This window comes from Oncorhynchus mykiss, chromosome 20 (assembly GCF_013265735.2).
Source record: "Oncorhynchus mykiss isolate Arlee chromosome 20, USDA_OmykA_1.1, whole genome shotgun sequence".
In the NCBI taxonomy this organism is placed as follows: domain Eukaryota; kingdom Metazoa; phylum Chordata; class Actinopteri; order Salmoniformes; family Salmonidae; genus Oncorhynchus; species Oncorhynchus mykiss.
Window position 1 is genome coordinate 39,163,256 of NC_048584.1, and position 23,752 is coordinate 39,187,007.

General features: G+C 44.3%; 1 protein-coding gene across 2 annotated transcripts in view; it reads left to right on the top strand.

Moving 5' to 3' along the window:
• LOC110499465 (vinculin) overlaps positions 1–23,752 on the top strand; it is a 72,123-nt gene that overhangs the window by 39,178 nt on the left and 9,193 nt on the right. The window contains exons 7-16 of one of the 2 annotated variants that reach the window (XM_036956328.1): positions 6,191–6,284; positions 7,007–7,154; positions 8,393–8,546; positions 8,693–8,868; positions 15,307–15,497; positions 16,506–16,705; positions 20,067–20,195; positions 20,821–20,970; positions 21,058–21,166; positions 21,284–21,462. In XM_036956328.1, coding sequence (XP_036812223.1) covers positions 6,191–6,284; positions 7,007–7,154; positions 8,393–8,546; positions 8,693–8,868; positions 15,307–15,497; positions 16,506–16,705; positions 20,067–20,195; positions 20,821–20,970; positions 21,058–21,166; positions 21,284–21,462 — 1,530 coding nt within the window. The remainder of the gene's footprint in view (positions 1–6,190; positions 6,285–7,006; positions 7,155–8,392; positions 8,547–8,692; positions 8,869–15,306; positions 15,498–16,505; positions 16,706–20,066; positions 20,196–20,820; positions 20,971–21,057; positions 21,167–21,283; positions 21,463–23,752) is intronic. The other variant, XM_036956329.1, reaches the window with a different exon arrangement.

Genomic DNA, 23,752 nt, shown 5'->3' on the forward strand with positions numbered 1-23,752 from the left:
AGGATGGTCTTCTCCTGTATTATAGATGTTGGTGATAGGATGGTGTTCTCCTGTATTATAGATGTTGGTGATAGGATGGTCTTCTCCTGTATTATAGATGTTGGTGATAGGATGGTGTTCTCCTGTATTATAGATGTTGGTGATAGGATGGTCTTCTCCTGTATTATAGATGTTGGTGATAGGATGGTCTTCTCCTGTACTATAGATGTTGGTGATAGGATGGTGTTCTCCTGTATTATAGATGTTGGTGATAGGATGGTGTTCTCCTGTATTATAGATGTTGGTGATAGGATGGTCTTCTCCTGTATTATAGATGTTGGTGATAGGATGGTGTTCTCCTGTATTATAGATGTTGGTGATAGGATGGTCTTCTCCTGTATTATAGATGTTGGTGATAGGATGGTCTTCTCCTGTACTATAGATGTTGGTGATAGGATGGTCTTCTCCTGTACTATAGATGTTGGTGATAGGATGGTGTTCTCCTGTATTATAGATGTTGGTGATAGGATGGTCTTCTCCTGTATTATAGATGTTGGTGATAGGATGGTCTTCTCCTGTACTATAGATGTTGGTGATAGGATGGTGTTCTCCTGTATTATAGATGTTGGTGATAGGATGGTGTTCTCCTGTATTATAGATGTTGGTGATAGGATGGTCTTCTCCTGTATTATAGATGTTGGTGATAGGATGGTGTTCTCCTGTACTATAGATGTTGGTGATAGGATGGTGTTCTCCTGTATTATAGATGTTGGTGATAGGATGGTGTTCTCCTGTATTATAGATGTTGGTGATAGGATGGTCTTCTCCTGTATTATAGATGTTGGTGATAGGATGGTGTTCTCCTGTACTATAGATGTTGGTGATAGGATGGTCTTCTCCTGTATTATAGATGTTGGTGATAGGATGGTGTTCTCCTGTACTATAGATGTTGGTGATAGGATGGTGTTCTCCTGTACTATAGATGTTGGTGATAGGATGGTCTTCTCCTACACTATAGATGTTGGTGATAGGATGGTCTTCTCCTACACTATAGATGTTGGTGATAGGATGGTGTTCTCCTGTATTATAGATGTTGGTGATAGGATGGTCTTCTCCTACACTATAGATGTTGGTGATAGGATGGTCTTCTCCTGTATTATAGATGTTGGTGATAGGATGGTGTTCTCCTGTACTATAGATGTTGGTGATAGGATGGTGTTCTCCTGTACTATAGATGTTGGTGATAGGATGGTCTTCTCCTACACTATAGATGTTGGTGATAGGATGGTCTTCTCCTACACTATAGATGTTGGTGATAGGATGGTCTTCTCCTACACTATAGATGTTGGTGATAGGATGGTCTTCTCCTACACTATAGATGTTGGTGATAGGATGGTCTTCTCCTACACTATAGATGTTGGTGATAGGATGGTCTTCTCCTACACTATAGATGTTGGTGATAGGATGGTCTTCTCCTACACTATAGATGTTGGTGATAGGATGGTGTTCTCCTGTACTATAGATGTTGGTGATAGGATGGTGTTCTCCTGTATTATAGATGTTGGTGATAGGATGGTGTTCTCCTGTACTATAGATGTTGGTGATAGGATGGTCTTCTCCTACACTATAGATGTTGGTGATAGGATGGTCTTCTCCTACACTATAGATGTTGGTGATAGGATGGTGTTCTCCTGTATTATAGATGTTGGTGATAGGATGGTCTTCTCCTGTATTATAGATGTTGGTGATAGGATGGTGTTCTCCTGTATTATAGATGTTGGTGATAGGATGGTGTTCTCCTGTATTATAGATGTTGGTGATAGGATGGTGTTCTCCTGTACTATAGATGTTGGTGATAGGATGGTCTTCTCCTGTATTATAGATGTTGGTGATAGGATGGTGTTCTCCTGTATTATAGATGTTGGTGATAGGATGGTCTTCTCCTGTATTATAGATGTTTGTGATAGGATGGTCTTCTCCTGTATTATAGATGTTGGTGATAGGATGGTGTTCTCCTGTACTATAGATGTTGGTGATAGGATGGTCTTCTCCTGTATTATAGATGTTGGTGATAGGATGGTCTTCTCCTGTACTATAGATGTTGGTGATAGGATGGTCTTCTCCTGTATTATAGATGTTGGTGATAGGATGGTGTTCTCCTGTATTATAGATGTTGGTGATAGGATGGTGTTCTCCTGTATTATAGATGTTGGTGATAGGATGGTGTTCTCCTGTATTATAGATGTTGGTGATAGGATGGTCTTCTCCTGTATTATAGATGTTGGTGATAGGATGGTCTTCTCCTGTACTATAGATGTTGGTGATAGGATGGTGTTCTCCTGTATTATAGATGTTGGTGATAGGATGGTCTTCTCCTGTACTATAGATGTTGGTGATAGGATGGTGTTCTCCTGCACTATAGATGTTGGTAATAGGATGGTGTTCTCCTGTATTATAGATGTTGGTGATAGGATGGTCTTCTCCTGTATTATAGATGTTGGTGATAGGATGGTGTTCTCCTGCACTATAGATGTTGGTGATAGGATGGTGTTCTCCTGTATTATAGATGTTGGTGATAGGATGGTGTTCTCCTGTATTATAGATGTTGGTGATAGGATGGTCTTCTCCTGTACTATAGATGTTGGTGATAGGATGGTGTTCTCCTGTATTATAGATGTTGGTGATAGGATGGTCTTCTCCTGTACTATAGATGTTGGTGATAGGATGGTCTTCTCCTGTATTATAGATGTTGGTAATAGGATGGTGTTCTCCTGCACTATAGATGTTGGTGATAGGATGGTGTTCTCCTGTATTATAGATGTTGGTGATAGGATGGTGTTCTCCTGTATTATAGATGTTGGTGATAGGATGGTCTTCTCCTGTACTATAGATGTTGGTGATAGGATGGTCTTCTCCTGTACTATAGATGTTGGTGATAGGATGGTCTTCTCCTGTATTATAGATGTTGGTGATAGGATGGTGTTCTCCTGTATTATAGATGTTGGTGATAGGATGGTGTTCTCCTGTATTATAGATGTTGGTGATAGGATGGTCTTCTCCTGTATTATAGATGTTGGTGATAGGATGGTGTTCTCCTGTATTATAGATGTTGGTGATAGGATGGTCTTCTCCTGTACTATAGATGTTGGTAATATGATGGTGTTCTCCTGTACTATAGATGTTGGTGATAGGATGGTCTTCTCCTGTATTATAGATGTTGGTGATAGGATGGTCTTCTCCTGTATTATAGATGTTGGTGATAGGATGGTGTTCTCCTGTATTATAGATGTTGGTGATAGGATGGTGTTCTCCTGTATTATAGATGTTGGTGATAGGATGGTCTTCTCCTGTACTATAGATGTTGGTGATAGGATGGTGTTCTCCTGCACTATAGATGTTGGTAATAGGATGGTCTTCTCCTGTACTATAGATGCCGGTAATAGGATGGTCTTCTCCTGTACTATAGATGTTGGTAATGGGATGTTGGTAATAGGATGGTCTTCTCCTGTACTATAGATGTTGGTAATGGGATGTTGATAATAGGATGGTCTTCTCCTGTACTATAGATGTTGGTAATGGGATGTTGGTAATAGGATGGTCTTCTCCTGTACAATAGATGTTGGTAATAGGATGGTCTTCTCCTACACTATAGATGTTGATAAAAGGATGGTCTTCTCCTGTACTATAGATGTTGGTAATAGGATGGTCTTCTCCTGCACTATAGATGTTGGTAATAGGATGGTCTTCTCCTGCACTATAGATGCCGGTAATAGGATGTTCTTTAGGTGTTCTATTGATCCAGAGTACTCCTGAGTCATATTGCTTTCCAGTAAGATCAGGTGGCCAGTTTCCAGAATACAGGTTAAGCCTATTCCTGTACTTAAAAGTACTTTCAAAGGATATTCTCTATTGAGCATGCTTCTTAGTCCAGGCTTATTCTGGGCTTATCCAGTGTCCGGGAAACTGGTCCCAGGGGCAATGGGAATGAATCATGATCTCTACAGTAGTAGTGTATATATTTCACAATAGATTTTTACCCACGGGACAAAGGCACTCATTGTCAAGTGGTCAAAGTAATTGACTGATTCTAGTACTGAGATATTGTCAGTGTGTAAAAACAGTGGTTGTTTGCTTGCAGATTTAACTAGGTGCTATATATACACTCTGATGTCGTCTCACCTTGCGTGATCCTCAAACCTAATAATCCTCAACGCAAAAGCTGGATAGATGGAGTTTTCTGTTAGTGTGTGTGTGTGTGTGTGTGTGTGTGTGTGTGTCTTGTGTTTTTAAAAGCATTGGTTACTCTTTTCTGTCCCATCTCTCAAACCACCTGCCCAATTCTCAGCGTGGCTTCATCACTTGATAAAGTAAACCTTGTATGTGTCCCAAATGACACCCTATTTCCTGTGCAGTGCACTACTTCTGACTGGGTCCTGGTTGAAAGTAGTGCACTATATAGGGTGACAGGGTTACATTTGGGACTTCACTTCACGCTGCTGTTCACTTCCAGGCTGATGGCAGCAACACACAGTAATTTCCTATGTTTGACTTTGCTCAATCTTCCGTTTCAATACTGTGGTAAATCCCACCAATAGCCTGGTTATCATTGTCATCGTTTTCTTTGACTAAAACACTTTAGAAAGGAGGAATTATCTTGGAGGATTATTATTATTATGATTCATTATTATTAATATTATTTATTATTATTATTATTATTATTATTATTTATCAGTATTAATTATCATTATTATTATTATTATTATTATTATTATTATTATTTATCACTATTTATTATTATTATTATTATTATTATTATTATTTATCAGTATTAATTATCATTATTATTATTATTATTATTATTATTATTATTATTTATCACTATTAATAATAATAATTATTATTATTATTACTATTATTATTATTTATTATTTATTTATTATTATTTATTTATTATTATTACGTAACATGCAAAGCAGATATTTTTCAACATGTTGTAATGTTTGCATAGGTTTCTAGGGCTGTTTGCTGCTGCAGAGTTGTCCCTTTGTTCAGTTACACTTATTAGTTCAGTCATGTGGACATGCAGAATGGAATAGATCTTTCCTCGTCCCCTGAAGGACAAAGGCTGTAAACTCACATGACTAGTAGCGGGTACAACCGTCACTTGTCTGTCTGGATAGATGTCATCCAGGGAGTAAAAACTCATAAACTGCCTAAAGTCATTCAAAGGCTACAGTGTCCTTGTATATCCTATCATGCAAACTCCTGGAAAACCCTGTGTCTCTCACTCTGCCACATGTTGTGTGTAACAGCTCTGTCCCAACACTTGGCTGATGAATAGACTCATTGTCAAGCCGTCTCCTGTGTGTTTGTTGTGTTCCCAGCCCCTCCAGATTGAGACACAATGGGACAGTCACAGTAGATGGGCTTTTTATGATGTGAAACAACACCCGTATTGACACTGACTTCCAAATGGCAGCCTATTCACTATATAGTGCACTACTTCTGACAAGAACCTATAGGGCTACTGGTCAAAAGTAGTGCACTATGTAAAAGTAGGGAATAGGGTGCCATTTGGAACGCACATACAGGACTGGAAAGTGATTTGATTTTAAAACAGCATGTGCATTTTTACAGGTGTGTGTTACTGACTGCGAGAGGTTAATGAATAACCGCAATGCTGTACTTCAGAGGTACAGATAATATATGGTGTGTGTGTGTGAGACAGCTTTTTGCAGAGTTGTTGTGTGTGTGCTGTAATGGTTGTGATCGTGGGGGATGTCATGTCTTTGCCGTCTCTAACGTCATGATCCATGTGTTCATCTGTGTGAACGCTGAGCTCATGTTCATCAGTCATCATCACATTTAATGAATTCCCCAAGCAGGCAAATACTAGCATGAGACTGCTCAAACTCCAAACACATGCTGCGAGATCTGGCTCCTTGACAGACATGCCATTACCTTACTCTGAAGACACATATTAAACTACAGAAGGGTTACCTTAAAAAGGAATCCTCATTAGGCAAATCGTTGCCTCAGTTTTAGACACAATTATTTGTATATGACAATCCCTGTATATGCTGTAGTACAAAGTCCAAATGTGCCTAATTTCAGTATTTTTCAAATATGTTTTTTTTGGGGGGGAGGTTGTAGACCGAAGGTTCTTAGTTATTCGTGCATGTTGTCTCCTCTGACCCTGTTGTTGATCCTAAAGGATACGGAGGCCATGAAGAGAGCTCTGGCGCTCATCGACTCTAAGATGACCCAGGCCAAGAGCTGGCTGAGGGACCCCGACGCCCAACCAGGTAACACGTCCTCCCAATGGCTCCATATACCAGGCTTCATTAGGGCAGTGGTTGCAAACCTCTCCTCACTATTTTTTGTGTAGCCCCGAACTAGCTCACCCGATTCAAGGAAAGGGCTTGATGATTAGTTGATTAGCTGAGCCAGGTGTGCTAGTTCTGGAGTAGTATGAATACAGGAAATGGCTGGGGTTCCCTGAGGAGAGGTTTGAAAACCCCTGCATTTGGGGACACTGTAGAAAAGAAGAAAAAAAAATCTTATGAAAAACAAAACAACGATGGCGAACGTGTGAATAAAGAGGTCAGAATTCAGATATGACGTCTTTGTTGAAGCGCGATCCACTGAGTTTTGAAACTATGGCGCGTAATGTGGTTCAATGTGCCAATAAATTGGGATCATATATACTGTGTTAATGACCATATCAAATAATGTCACGGAGCGTAATGTACAATAGGGAGAACCAAGGCAAAGGGAGGGCCACCATCTTTATACACCACGTGTAGGGCCACCATCTTTATACACCACGTGTAGGGCCACCATCTTTATACACCACGTGTAGGGCCACCATCTTTATACACCACTGCTGTTGTTTTTATTGGAGTCAAACTAGTCGCTCTGCGTCTTCAGTCCGTTTTCTTCTGTTTGGTGCCAATTGAACAGGACCCAGTTGTCCTTTTTCTCTAGGTGTTTGTAACATTTGTCTTTGTGTTCTCAATGTGATCAGGGGATGCAGGGGAACAGGCCATCCGTCAGATCCTGGATGAGGCTGGGAAGGTGGGAGAGCTGTGTGCTGGGAAGGAGCGGAGGGATATCCTGGGAACATCCAAAACCCTGGGGCAAATCACTGACCAGGTGTCTGAGATGAGGGCCAGGTACAGTACATGTACAGTAGTACTATATGCCATTACGCTGAGTCATGCGTGCAAACATTTTATTTATGGGTGGACCCGGGAATCGAACCCACAATCCTGGCATTGCAAGCGCCATGCTCTACCAACTAAACATGTACAGTATATACAGGCAACTGCCAAAATAATGGAAACACTCGGCCTTCTAGGCAGAGTCATAGAAAGAGCCATATCTCAGACTGGCCAATAAAAAGAAGATTAAGATGGGCAAAAGAACACAGACACTGGACAGAGGAACTCTGCCTAGAAGACCAGCATCCCGAAGTCGCCTCTTCACTGTTGACGTTGAGACTGGTGTTTTGCGGGTACAATTTAATGACGCTGCCAGTTGAGGACTTGTGAGGCGTCTGTTTCTCAAACTAGACACACTAATGTATTTGTACTCTTGCTCAGTTATGCACTGGGGCCTTCCACTCTCCTTTCTATTCTGGTTAGAGCCACTTTGCGCTGTTTTGTGAAGGGAGTAGTACACAGCGTTGTACGAGATATTCAGTTTCTTGGCAATTTCTCGCATGGACTAGCCTTCCTTTCTCAGAACAAGAATAGACTGACGAGTTTCAGAAGAAAGTTATTTGTTTCTGGCCATTTTGAGACTTTAATTGAACCCACAAATCCTGATGCTCCAGATACTCAACTAGTCTAAAGGCCAGTTTTATTGCTTCTTTAATCAGAACAACAGTTTTCAGCTGTGCTAACATAATTACAAAAGGGTTTTCTATTGATGAATTAGCTTTTTAAAATGATAAACTTGGATTAGCTAACAGAAGGTGCCATTGGAACACAGGAGTGATGGTTGCTGATAATGGGCCTCTGGACGCCTTTGTAGATATTCCATTAAAAATCATCCGTTTCCAGCTACAATAGTCATTTACCACATTATCAATGTCTACACTGTATTTCTGATCAATTTGATGTTATTATAATGGACAAAAAATTTGCTTTTCTTTCAAAAACAAGGACATTTCTAAGTGACCCCAAACTTTTGAACGGTAAGTGTATAGAATGGGAATGTAATCTATAAAATGGAAAATGAAAATCTCCATTCAATTCAACGTTCTGGCAGTGGCGGGGAAGAGGCGGGGATTCAGTAGGGAATTCCAACCATGCTGTGATTCCTGAAAAACCTTTGAACTTCGGGAAAGTTTTAAGAATTTTATAACCGTCTTATGTTCTGTGTTGTCTTTCTCTCTGTCTATCTACAGGGGTCAGGGGGCATCTCCTGCAGCCAAGCAGAAGGCCCAGCAGGTCTCCCAGGGCCTGGATGTTCTCGCGGGGAAAGTGGAGAATGCAGGCCGGAAACTGGAGGCCATGACCAACTCCAAACAGGTCATCGCCAAGAAGATTGACGCTGCTCAGGTGACTCTCTTGATTGCTATTTTTTTTGGGGGGGGGGGTTAACAATTGCACAATGGAAAAAGTATAAATCCCAGAGGATAGCACATTGTCTTCCATGGTCTTGAGCCTGTTGTGTTATGTTGACCCCTAACCCTGTGCCCCTGCAGAACTGGCTGGCAGACCCTAACGGTGGTCCTGAGGGAGAGGAAAACATTAGAGCTCTCCTGTCTGAGGCCAAGAAGATCGCTGACATGTGTGAAGACCCCAAGGAGAGAGATGACATCCTGAGGTCCATCGGAGAGATGGCTGCTCTCACCGCCAAGCTCTCTGAGCTCCGGAGACAGTAAGTAATCCATTTTATATACCCTAGAAAATACAATTGTATTTGTCATGTGCTTTGTAAACAACAGGTGTAGACTACCAGTGAAATGCTTACGTACTGCTTACTTTTCCAACAATGCAGAGTTACAGGTAAAAAATAAAAATAGAAAAAGTGACACGTGGAATAAATATGGCTATATACAGGGAGTACCAGTACTGAGTCAATATGCAGGGGTACCAGGTAATAACATGGTTATATACAGGAAGTACCAGTACTGAGTCAATATGCAGGGGTACCAGGTAATAACATGGTTATATACAGGAAGTACCAGTACTGAGTCAATATGCAGGGGTACCAGGTAATAACATGGCTATATACAGGAAGTACCAGTACTGAGTCAATATGCAGGGGTACCAGGTAATAACATGGCTATATACAGGAAGTACCAGTACTGAGTCAATATGCAGGGGTACCAGGTAATAACATGGCTATATACAGGGAGTACCAGTACTGAGTCAATGTGCAGGGGTACCAGGTAATAACATGGCTATATACAGGAAGTACCAGTACTGAGTCAATATGCAGGGGTACCAGGTAATAACATGGCTATATACAGGAAGTACCAGTACTGAGTTGATGTGCAGGGGTACCAGGTAATAACATGGCTATATACAGGGAGTACCAGTACTGAGTCAATGTGCAGGGGTACCAGGTAATAACATGGCTATATACAGGAAGTACCAGTACTGAGTCAATATGCAGGGGTACCAGGTAATAACATGGCTATATACAGGAAGTACCAGTACTGAGTCAATGTGCAGGGGTACCAGGTAATAACATGGCTATATACAGGAAGTACCAGTACTGAGTCAATATGCAGGGGTACCAGGTAATAACATGGCTATATACAGGGAGTACCAGTACTGAGTCAATATGCAGGGGTACCAGGTAATAACATGGCTATATACAGGGAGTACCAGTACTGAGTCGATGTGCAGGGGTACCAGGTAATAACATGGCTATATACAGGGAGTACCAGTACTGAGTCAATATGCAGGGGTACCAGGTAATAACATGGCTATATACAGGAAGTACCAGTACTGAGTCAATATGCAGGGGTACCAGGTAATAACATGGCTATATACAGGGAGTACCAGTACTGAGTCAATGTGCAGGGGTACCAGGTAATAACATGGCTATATACAGGAAGTACCAGTACTGAGTCAATATGCAGGGGTACCAGGTAATAACATGGCTATATACAGGGAGTACCAGTACTGAGTCAATGTGCAGGGGTACCAGGTAATAACATGGCTATATACAGGAAGTACCAGTACTGAGTCAATATGCAGGGGTACCAGGTAATAACATGGCTATATACAGGGAGTACCAGTACTGAGTCGATGTGCAGGGGTACCAGGTAATAACATGGCTATATACAGGGAGTACCAGTACTGAGTCAATATGCAGGGGTACCAGGTAATAACATGGCTATATACAGGAAGTACCAGTACTGAGTCAATATGCAGGGGTACCAGGTAATAACATGGCTATATACAGGGAGTACCAGTACTGAGTCAATGTGCAGGGGTACCAGGTAATAACATGGCTATATACAGGAAGTACCAGTACTGAGTCAATATGCAGGGGTACCAGGTAATAACATGGCTATATACAGGAAGTACCAGTACTGAGTCAATATGCAGGGGTACCAGGTAATAACATGGCTATATACAGGGAGTACCAGTACTGAGTCAATGTGCAGGGGTACCAGGTAATAACATGGCTATATACAGGAAGTACCAGTACTGAGTCAATATGCAGGGGTACCAGGTAATAACATGGCTATATACAGGAAGTACCAGTACTGAGTCAATATGCAGGGGTACCAGGTAATAACATGGCTATATACAGGAAGTACCAGTACTGAGTCAATATGCAGGGGTACCAGGTAATAACATGGCTATATACAGGGAGTACCAGTACTGAGTCAATATGCAGGGGTACCAGGTAATAACATGGCTATATACAGGGAGTACCAGTACTGAGTCAATATGCAGGGGTACCAGGTAATAACATGGCTATATACAGGGAGTACCAGTACTGAGTCGATGTGCAGGGGTACCAGGTAATAACATGGCTATATACAGGGAGTACCAGTACTGAGTCAATATGCAGGGGTACCAGGTAATAACATGGCTATATACAGGAAGTACCAGTACTGAGTCAATATGCAGGGGTACCAGGTAATGACATGGCTATATACAGGGAGTACCAGTACTGAGTCAATGTGCAGGGGTACCAGGTAATAACATGGCTATATACAGGAAGTACCAGTACTGAGTCAATATGCAGGGGTACCAGGTAATAACATGGCTATATACAGGAAGTACCAGTACTGAGTCAATATGCAGGGGTACCAGGTAATAACATGGCTATATACAGGAAGTACCAGTACTGAGTCAATATGCAGGGGTACCAGGTATTAACATGGCTATATACAGGGAGTACCAGTTCTGAGTCAATATGCAGGGGTACCAGGTAATAACATGGCTATATACAGGGAGTACCAGTACTGAGTCAATATGCAGGGGTACCAGGTAGTAACATGGCTATATACAGGAAGTACCAGTACTGAGTTGATGTGCAGGGGTACCAGGTAATAACATGGCTATATACAGGAAGTACCACTACTGAGTCAACATGCAGGGGTACAATGTAGTAACATGGTTATATACAGGAAGTACCAGTACTGAGTCAATATGCAGGGGTACCAGGTAGTAACATGGCTATATACAGGGAGTACCAGGTAATAACATGGCTATATACAGGGAGTACCAGGTAATAACATGGCTATATGCAGGGAGTACCAGGTAATAACGTGGCTATATGCAGGGAGTACCAGGTAATAACATGACTATACAGGAAGTACCAGTACTGAGTTGACGTGCAGGGGTACCAGGTAATAACATGGCTATATACAGGAAGTACCAGTACTGAGTTGATGTGCAGGGGTACCAGGTAATTGAGGTAGCTACACTACATGACCAGAAGTATGTGGACACCTGTTTGTCGAACATCTCATTCCAAAATCATGTGCGTTAATATGGAGTTTGTCCACCCTTTGCTGCTATAACAGCCTCTACTCTTCTGGGAAGGCTTTCCACTAGATGTTGGAACATTGCTGGGGGGACTTGCTTCCATTCAGCCACGAGCATTATTGAGGTCGGGCACTGATGTTGGCCAATTAGGCCTGGCTTGCAGTCGGCTTTCCAATTCATCCCAAATGTGTTAAATGGGGTTGAGATCAGGGCCCTGTGCAGGCCAGTCAAGTTTTTCCACACCGATCTCGACAAACCATTTCTGTATGGACCCTACTTTATGGACAATTTTTGGGCCCTTTCTCTGACACTGCCTTGTATAGAGGTCCTGGATGGCCGGGAGCTTGCCCCCAGGGATCGGCCGTACTCACCACCCTAGCAAAGCATCCAGGGCTTCTTTTTCTGTAAATATCTCAAAAGAAAATCTTTTGACTATCAATTCTCTGATCATTCAACAGGTTTCACCTACCAGCATCCTGCCTAATATCATGGTGAATAGCCTTAGAAGTCCTTTCGAATTGATAGGCCGCTGATAGGCTGGTGATTAAATGCATAAATTATGGAATGTTTTTCCTGTAATGCGGCCAGTGTCGGAATTAATTTGTCATTGTACAGAGGAAGTAGAAGCCTTTTAAGAATTTGACAGTTTTCCAGAATGTAATGGGAACCCGGATAAAATCTGAAAGAGCGATTACATAATAATCAAATGTAGCCTTTCTGATTTATTTTACACAGTGATTCCTCAGTTGCTTAATAAAAGCTTTCCAGTCCGGGCCTAAGACTGTGTTCCTGGCCTTGACCCAAGCATCATCTCTTTTATGAATGACTTCTGATAATTGCGGTGTGTACCAGGCATTCGATCAACCTTTAACCCTCCATTTTATATGAAGGGAACATGACTATCCACAATAGTATTGAAGACATCTACAAAGAGGCTCCAAGCAGAATCGGGTTCAGCGATAACTAAAATACAATCAAGGTCACTAAAATAAAGAATGTAAAAAAACTAAAACATGATCACTGAAGTTGTTAAAGTTCCTTTTTGTGATGTCATGAGGCTTAGATTTTTGTATTCTCACATCTCTAACACAAACATCTTGGAAATGGTCACTATTGTCTTAGGAGAAGATAACAGTAGAAACATATCTCTCTGGTGTATTCGTTAGAATAATGAGAGTTGACTTTGAAGGATCTATAGGGTTGGGCCGTGTAGACTTAGTCACCATCTGGGTTGGGTTTAGATCATTACATCATCATGTATTTTAGATTGTCTGACTCCTGCATTTCCCAATCATAATTGAGGTCACCCAGGATAATAACTTCTGATTCTTGTAAAAGAAGACCACAAACTAGTTAACTCGTCGAGTGCAGAAAGGTTAGCCAAGGGAGGAAGGTAGAGACCCTTACAACAGTTATAAATAACCCCCCCCCCCCCCCCCAGACAAAGGCTTAAAGATTGTAGCTGGGAAATGGATATCATTTAGGATATATATATATATATATATATATATAATCTCCTAAATGATATTTTTTTATAAAAATGGCCACCCCACCACCTACGCTCTACCCTGTCTGTCAGCTCTGAATGGCCACCCCACCACCTCTACCCTGTCTGTCAGCTCTGAACACATTATATGAGAGAATGTCCCCAGAGATCCAAGTTTCAGTCAATACCAGAATGTCCGGATTCGTCTGCATAGCCCAGATCTTAATGGAACCCAGTTTAGGAAGAAAGTTCCTAATATTCAGATGCATCAATCCAAGTCCTTTACGATTTTTAAAGTCACATAGAAACTTCAACAAGCTATGTTCAATAGGTGGTTGAAGAAGCTGTCTGATGGTTGATATGGGTTTAGTTAGTATGGCCATAAGATTGCATAGAACTGCACCATTTGATCTATCCCTAATAGTAAAAGAGGAAACGTGAATTACTTTTCTTGTGGCGGCAGCCAATGTCAATATGAGTGACTCTCACAGTAACCAATGATGGAATGTTATAAACTGTCTTACATGGGCTTTGGTTGCTGTTGTGCAACAGCCCAAGCCCTCTGTGATATGAAAACCGAGGGGGTATTAAAGTTTATGAAATGTTCATTTGAACTAATAGTACTGATTGAGCAGACCACAGTGGGCTTCTCTTCTGAGCTAACAATAGCAGATCTAAGAGTGGAGTACAAGCTAATGGGTACAAAGATTACAACTGACAACACTCCCTGGCAGAATAGACAACTGTATGACAATACAGCTTAAAAAGGATCGTACGTATTACCAGACCGGCTTTGTCTGTCTGAGTCAATATCTTAATGTGTAAGGAAGAATGTTGAAGACACTCCACGGTTAAATATTGAGTTCCGCAGGGTTGGGTCCTTGGGCCAATATTGTGCTTTCTGTCTGCTATCTGTCGCCCATGTAATTCCTTAGAGCACCTTTTCAGCAGGGACCCTCAAATCTAATGACAACCTTAAAATCAGTACATTTTAGATCAACATTTTTTTTTAAAGAAACTAATAAATACCATTTTTTTTTCCAAATTACCTTTCTGAAAAACTCTTGTATATTGGTCCCATACAATAATTTGTACTCTTAATTTTTTTGTTCCTATTATTTTTGTTAATTTTGTATTTCCCCCTAGTGGGGTCGCGACCCCGACCTTGAATGCCACTGCCTTAGAGGTTAAGTGAATGTTATCACATCATTTTCTTGCTGACCAACACCTACATGCATCATTCTATTTCATTTAGCTTTCCCTAGAATAACTACCTATCATGCTTTAGAGAGAGACTATGGACATTAGCTTTCCCTAGAATAACTACCTATCATGCTTTAGAGAGAGACTATGGACATTAGCTTTCCCTAGAATAACTACCTATCATGCTTTAGAGAGAGACTATGGACATTAGCTTTCCCTAGAATAACTACCTATCATGCTTTAGAGAGAGACTATGGACATTAGCTTTCCCTAGAATAACTACCTATCATGCTTTAGAGAGAGTCTATGGACATTAGCTTTCCCTAGAATAACTACCTATCATGCTTTAGAGAGAGACTATGGACATTAGCTTTCCCTAGAATAACTACCTATCATGCTTTAGAGAGAGACTATGGACATTAGCTTTCCCTAGAATAACTACCTATCATGCTTTAGAGAGAGACTATGGACATTAGCTTTCCCTAGAATAACTACCTATCATGCTTTAGAGAGAGACTATGGACATTAGCTTTCCCTAGAATAACTACCTATCATGCTTTAGAGAGAGACTATGGACATTAGCTTTCCCTAGAATAACTACCTATCATGCTTTAGAGAGAGACTACGGACTTTTAATTTCCAGTACGTCATTATTGTCTCCCATCACAGGGGTAAAGGTGATACTCCGGAGGCCAGGGCATTGGCGAAGCAGATAGCCACAGCCCTACAGAACCTGCAGTCTAAGACCAGCAAGGCTGTCGCCAACAGCAGGCCTGCCAAGGCTGCTGTCCACCTGGAGGGGAAGATAGAGCAGGCCCAGAGCTGGATGGAGAACCCCACCATGGATGACGGGGGAGTGGGTGAGTCTGAATGTTCTCTTCTCATTCCTTCCTTAACCTCCATCTCTTTCTCTAACTCCCTCCCTCCCTCTTGCTTTCTTCCCCTCCATCTCTCTCTCTCTTTCTCCCTCTCCCTCTACAGTGAACATCAGTCCAGACTCTGTGTACATGTCTGCTGTGTTGTTTTTCTCTGTGCGCTACATTCCTATGCTCTCTCCCAACCTCATTATCTCCTTGGCTTGTCGGCTCAGAAGCCTGGATATTCTCATCTGTTGTTAACACTTAGACTCTGGGCTGTATTACATAGCCTCCTGGAGAATGTTCAGAGTAAACATAATCACAACTAATATAGAATAACATACAACAAATAAGCAACAAGGCTCGAGGGGGTGTGGTATATGGCCAATATATCACGGCTAAGGGCTGTTAGGCACGACGCAACGAGGTGCCTTATTGCTATTATAAACTGATTACCAAAGTAATTAGAGCAGTAAAAATACATGCTTTGTCATGCCCGTGGTATACGGTCTGATATACCATGTATTTCAGCTAGTCAGCATTCAGGGCTCGAACCACCCAGTTTATGATAAAGAGTGTCATAGAGCGACGTAGAGTGTCATAGAGCGAGGCGGAGTGTCATAGAGCGTGGCGGAGTGTCATAGAGCGAGGCGGAGTGTCATAGAGCGAGGCGGAGTGTCATAGAGCGAGGCGGAGTGTCATAGAGCGAGGCGGAGTGTCATAGAGCGAGGCGGAGTGTCATAGAGCGAGGCGGGGTGTCATAGAGCGAGGCGGGGTGTCATAGAGCGAGGCGGGGTGTCATAGAGCGAGGCGGGGTGTCATAGAGCGAGGCGGGGTGTCATAGAGCGAGGTGGGGAGAATGAAGGATGTGTGGGTGGGTGGTCCTACTACTACTAACCCTCTGGCCCAAATCGGTAGAGACCTACCTATGATCCAAAGCCTTGTTTTCTGTGTGCTGGTGTGTCTATTCTGTGTATGTTTCTGCGAGTGTCTGACTGTGTCTCTCCCTAGGCCAGGCAGCTATCCGGGGGCTGGTGGCGGAGGGCCGTCGTCTGGCTAATGCTCTGCCAGGTCCCTACAGACAGGAGCTGGTAGGGAAGTGTGAGCAGGTGGAACAGCTGATGGCCCAGCTAGCCGACCTGGCCGCCAGGGGCGATGGGGAGTCCCCGCAGGCGCGTGCCGTGGCTCAACATCTCCAGGAGAGCCTGAAAGTAAGACTGCTCACATTCACCTACATTCACAGTCACACCTACAGGGCTGAGGGAAGCTGAGAGTTGGGATGGGCTGAGGGAAGCTTAGGGTTGGGATGGGCTGAGGGAAGCTGAGGGTTGGGATGGGCTGAGGGAAGCTGAGGGTTGGGATGGGCTGAGGGAAGCTGAGGGTTGGGATGGGCTGAGGGAAGCTGAGGGTTGGGATGGGCTGAGGGAAGCTCAGGGTTGGGATGGGCTGAGGGAAGCTGAGGGTTGGGATGGGCTGAGGGAAGCTGAGGGTTGGGATGGGCTGAGGGAAGCTGAGGGTTGGGATGGGCTGAGGGAAGCTGAGGGTTGGGAGGGGCTGAGGGAAGCTGAGGGTTGGGATGGGCTGAGGGAAGCTGAGGGTTGGGATGGGCTGAGGGAAGCTGAGGGTTGGGATGGGCTGAGGGAAGCTGAGGGTTGGGATGGGCTGAGGGAAGCTGAGGGTTGGGATGGGCTGAGGGAAGCTGAGGGTTGGGATGGGCTGAGGGAAGCTGAGGGTTGGGATGGGCTGAGGGTTGGGATGGGCTGAGGGTTGGGATGGGCTGAGGGTTGGGATGGGCTGAGGGTTGGGAGGGGCTGAGGGTTGGGAGGGGCTGAGGGTTGGGAGGGGCTGAGGGTTGGGATGGGCTGAGGGTTGGGAGGGGCTGAGGGAAGCTGAGGGTTGGGATGGGCTGAGGGTTGGGAGGGGCTGAGGGTTGGGAGGGGCTGAGGGAAGCTGAGGGTTGGGAGGGGATAAGCTGAGGGTTGGGAGGAGATAAGCTGAGGGTTGGGATGGGCTGAGGGAAGCTGAGGGTTGGGATGGGCTGAGGGAAGCTGAGGGTTGGGATGGGCTGAGGGAAGCTGAGGGTTGGGAGGGGCTGAGGGAAGCTGAGGGTTGGGATGGGCTGAGGGAAGCTGAGGGTTGGGATGGGCTGAGGGAAGCTGAGGGTTGGGATGGGCTGAGGGAAGCTGAGGGTTGGGATGGGCTGAGGGAAGCTGAGGGTTGGGATGGGCTGAGGGAAGCTGAGGGTTGGGATGGGCTGAGGGAAGCTGAGGGTTGGGATGGGCTGAGGGAAGCTGAGGGTTGGGATGGGCTGAGGGTTGGGAGGGGCTGAGGGTTGGGAGGGGCTGAGGGTTGGGATGGGCTGAGGGAAGCTGAGGGTTGGGAGGGGCTGAGGGAAGCTGAGAGTTGGGAGGGGATAAGCTGAGGGTTGGGAGGAGATAAGCTGAGGGTTGGGATGGGCTGAGGGAAGCTGAGGGTTGGGATGGGCTGAGGGAAGCTGAGGGTTGGGATGGGCTGAGGGAAGCTGAGGGTTGGGATGGGCTGAGGGAAGCTGAGGGTTGGGAGGGGCTGAGGGAAGCTGAGGGTTGGGAGGGGCTGAGGGAAGCTGAGGGTTGGGAGGGGCTGAGGGAAGCTGAGGGTTGGGAGGGGATAAGCTGAGGGTTGGGAGGGGATAGGCTGAGGGTTGGGAGGGGATAGGCTGAGGGTTGGGAGGGGATAGGCTGAGGGTTGGGAGGGGATAAGCTGAGGATTGGGATGGGATAAGCTGAGGGATGGGATGGGCTGAGGGTTGGGATGGGATGGGCTGAGGGAAGCTGAGGGTTGGGATGTGGAGTTGGAGACAAGTGGGAGTGTGTGAGAGAGAATGATGGTCAAAAGATAAAAGATAAAATAAATAAATTAAAGTCTAAATAAATCAGAATAAAAGTATATTTGAATGACACTAAGTGGCAGTGTTTTTACAACTAATGCCGGTTTGCCTGAGGCTGATGCCGTGCAGGTGTTTGTACACATGCATATGCACACACTCTCATGCAAATAAACACATACAAGAACACACACATACATGTACTAGTGCCAGACATGCAAACAAACATATACAGTTGGCATTGCTGTTATGATTTCACTTGTCCTTGATGTCCCTTGTTTTAAATATTATTTTGTTTTTGCATTGTTTGCTGTTTTCTGTCTTCCTTTTTTCTTTAGTTCATTGTCTTGGTTGTTAGGGGAATGGAATTAATTATTTAATTAAATTCATTTTTCATTTAATTAAATTAAATTTTATTCCTGGGGGGGGGGGGGGGGGGGCTGTGGCAGGGGTCTTGAATGGTGCAGGGACAGCTATTGGGGAACTGTGGGGTGGATCTTGGAGGGTTTGGGTTCATGTTTTTTGGCCTGGTGGTAGATCGGTCAACATGCCCTTCAGCAGGGCATTGACCCTGGCTGATTCTGTGTCACTCTGAATGGGAATCTGTTGGATGACTGGTATGATGTAGTTGTTGAATGGGAATCTGTTGGATGACTGGAATGATGTAGTTGTTGAATGGGAATCTGTTGGATGACTGGTATGATGTAGTTGTTGAATGGGAATCTGTTGGATGACTGGTATGATGTAGTTGTTGAATGGGAATCTGTTGGATGACTGGTATGATGTAGTTGTTGAGCGGCTTCACTGCAAGTATATCGTATGTTTTGAATATTAGATAAATAAGAACAAATTCTTATTTTTTTTTATTGTTTTTTTATTAACTGACTTGCCTAGTTAAATAAATATTGTAATGGTCAACCAGACTCTGACTGGAGCTCATTCTGACACAGGCATGGTGAAATGCTCCCCCTGCTGTCTGGAGCTCACTCTGACACAGACATGGTGAAATGCTCCCCCTGCTGTCTGGAGCTCACTCTGACACAGGCATGGTGAAATGCTCCCCCTGCTGTCTGGAGCTCACTCTGACACAGGCATGGTGAAATGCTCCCCCTGCTGTCTGGAGCTCACTCTGACACAGGCATGGTGAAATGCTCCCCCTGCTGTCTGGAGCTCACTCTGACACAGACATGGTGAAATGCTCCCCCTGCTGTCTGGAGCTCACTCTGACACAGGCATGGTGAAATGCTCCCCCTGCTGTCTGGAGCTCACTCTGACACAGGCATGGTGAAATGCTCACTCTGACACAGACATGGTGAAATGCTCCCCCTGCTGTCTGGAGCTCACTCTGACACAGGCATGGTGAAATGCTCCCCCTGCTGTCTGGAGCTCACTCTGACACAGGCATGGTGAAATGCTCCCCCTGCTGTCTGGAGACAACAACTTCAGTCTAATGCTCTCAAGCCACCAGAACTATGATACCTTAAAGTAGCCCAATACAATGTGTTTAAAAGTTATTCATGAAGAGAGAAAGAGACTTTAAAATCAATGGTTCAACAACAGCTTGTAGAACTGCACCAGTTTTTCATTGATTTGAGGTGCAACGTAAAACACTTGTTAAAAGAGACCATGAGAGGTTATCGTTAACAGGTAATATTTCTAAAGCTGGTCTTTTGCTAACTAACGTGTGTGTGTGTGTGTGGTCTTCTCAGAACCTCAAAGGAACGATGCAGGAAGCGATGACACAGGAGGTGTCAGACATCTTTAGCGACACGACCACTCCCATCAAACTGCTGGCTGTGGCCGCCACCGCCCCACCCAATGCCCCCAACAGGGACCAGGTGAGTGATATCTCCCTCCCTCACTCCCTCTCTGTCTGTCTCCCTGCCTCCATCATGGCTCATTCGTTACCTTCTACCTATGAGCAGAGAGGTGTATATAGACCTATATATTATAAAATAGAGTGGGATTATATTCTGGGACATAAAGTGTCTCTAGATAAGTCTCTTTGACTAGCCTGACTTATTGGCAGATTCATATCATCATACACTAAGCAAAAAAATAACATATGGATTGCTCATCGATTAGTTTCCAATCATTTATGTGGTACTTGTCAATCAATAATATTTAGACTACATTTCCTGAGAGACATGTTACTATAAGTAATCATGTAAGATAAAAAAAAATAAAAAAAATAAAAAAAAAACAGTTTGGACCATCTACATAATTGGTCTATATTATATTAAAGGGGTATTTTGGCCATTTATCTACTTCCCCAGAGTCAGAGGAACTGTGTCCAGTATGAATGAAGTTAAGAGGTAGTTTCGTTAGCCAAGCTAAATAGCGTTAGCGCAATGACTGGAAGTCTATGGGTATCTACTAGCAATGCTACTCTGGTAAAGTAGATACTCCCGAAGTATCCCTTTTAAGTTTGTATCATTCAGTGATATGTAACTGTTATGTTAGGTGTTTGATGAGAGGGCGGCCAACTTTGAGAACCATGCCAACAAGCTGGCTGCCACGGCAGAAAAGGCTGCCGCTGTAGGAACCGCTAACAAGAGCACTGTGGAGGGGATCCAAGCTGCCGTCAAATCTACAAGAGATATTACACCACAGGTGAGTGAGGGCGAGTATCTCAAAGTGTCAATTGGTCAGGAGGATGATGGAATGATGTCCCCAGCTCATGGGAACGTTCCGTTCTAGGTGGTCTCTGCTGCCCGTATCATGCTGAGAAACCCAGGCAACCAGGCTGCGTTGGAACACTTTGAGACCATGAACAACCAGTGGATTGACAACGTGGAGAAAATGACAGGTAGTGTCAGACCGTCTATCATTTTATTATTTATCACGACAAAGTGGCCGTTGTGTGAACATGTAAATGTGTTCACTTCCTTTTTAGCACTAAGAATGAGGTCTCCTCTGTCTCTAGGTTTGGTGGACGAGGCTATAGACACCAAGTCTCTGTTGGATGCCTCTGAGGAGGCCATTAAGAAAGACCTGGAGAAATGTCGCGCTGCCATGGCTAACCACCAGCCCCAGATGTTAGTGGTAGGGGCCACCAGCATCGCCCGTCGGGCCAACCGGATCCTCCTGGTAGCCAAACGGGAGGTAAAGATATGTTTTATTTACACATACAATCAATCACACGTATTTTTATGAAGCCCTTTTTACATCAGCAGTTGTCACAGAGCTTTACAGATACCCAGTCTGAAACCACAGAGCTTTACAGATACCCAGTCTGAAACCACAGAGCTTTACAGATACCCAGTCTGACACCACAGAGCTTTACAGATACCCAGTCTGACACCACAGAGCTTTACAGATACCCAGTCTGAAACCACAGAGCTTTACAGATACCAGTCTGAAACCACAGAGCGTTACAGATACCCTGCCTGAAACCACAGAGCTTTACAGATACCCTGCCGGAAACCACAGAGCTTTACAGATACCCTGCCTGAAACCACAGAGCTTTACAGATACCCAGTCTGAAACCACAGAGCTTTACAGATACCCAGTCTGAAACCACAGAGCTTTACAGATACCCAGTCTGACACCACAGAGCTTTACAGATACCCACTCTGAAACCACAGAGCTTTACAGATACCCAGCCTGAAACCACAGAGCTTTACACATACCCAGCCTGAAACCACAGAGCTTTACACATACCCAGCCTGAAACCACAGAGCTTTACACATACCCAGCCTGAAACCACCACAGAGCTTTACAGATACCCAGTCTGAAACCACCACAGAGCTTTACAGATACCCAGTCTGAAACCACCACAGAGCTTTACAGATACCCAGTCTGAAACCATCACAGAGCTGTACAGATACCCAGTCTGAAACCACCACAGAGCTGTACAGATACCCAGTCTGAAACCACCACAGAGCTGTACAGATACCCAGTCTGAAACCACCACAGAGCTGTACAGATACCCAGTCTGAAACCACCACAGAGCTGTACAGATACCCAGTCTGAAACCACCACAGAGCTGTACAGATACCCAGTCTGAAACCACCACAGAGCTGTACAGATACCCAGTCTGAAACCACCACAGAGCTTTACAGATACCCAGTCTGAAACCACCACAGAGCTTTACAGATACCCAGTCTGAAACCACCACAGAGCTTTACAGATACCCAGTCTGAAACCACCACAGAGCTTTACAGATACCCAGTCTGAAACCACCACAGAGCTGTACAGATACCCAGTCTGAAACCACCACAGAGCTGTACAGATACCCAGTCTGAAACCACCACAGAGCTGTACAGATACCCAGTCTGAAACCACCACAGAGCTTTACAGATACCCAGTCTGAAACCACCACAGAGCTTTACAGATACCCAGTCTGAAACCACCACAGAGCTTTACAGATACCCAGTCTGAAACCACCACAGAGCTTTACAGATACCCAGTCTGAAACCACCACAGAGCTTTACAGATACCCAGTCTGAAACCACCACAGAGCTTTACAGATACCCAGTCTGAAACCACCACAGAGCTTTACAGATACCCAGTCTGAAACCACCACAGAGCTTTACAGATACCCAGTCTGAAACCACCACAGAGCTTTACAGATACCCAGTCTGAAACCACCACAGAGCTTTACAGATACCCAGTCTGAAACCACCACAGAGCTTTACAGATACCCAGTCTGAAACCACCACAGAGCTTTACAGATACCCAGTCTGAAACCACCACAGAGCTTTACAGATACCCAGTCTGAAACCACCACAGAGCTTTACAGATACCCAGTCTGAAACCACCACAGAGCTTTACAGATACCCAGTCTGAAACCACCACAGAGCTTTACAGATACCCAGTCTGAAACCACCACAGAGCTTTACAGATACCCAGTCTGAAACCACCACAGAGCTTTACAGATACCCAGTCTGAAACCACCACAGAGCTTTACAGATACCCAGTCTGAAACCACCACAGAGCTTTACAGATACCCAGTCTGAAACCACCACAGAGCTTTACAGATACCCAGTCTGAAACCACCACAGAGCTTTACAGATACCCAGTCTGAAACCACCACAGAGCTTTACAGATACCCAGTCTGAAACCACCACAGAGCTTTACAGATACCCAGTCTGAAACCACCACAGAGCTTTACAGATACCCAGTCTGAAACCACCACAGAGCTTTACAGATACCCAGTCTGAAACCACCACAGAGCTTTACAGATACCCAGTCTGAAACCACCACAGAGCTTTACAGATACCCAGTCTGAAACCACCACAGAGCTTTACAGATACCCAGTCTGAAACCACCACAGAGCTTTACAGATACCCAGTCTGAAACCACCACAGAGCTTTACAGATACCCAGTCTGAAACCACCACAGAGCTTTACAGATACCCAGTCTGAAACCACCACAGAGCTTTACAGATACC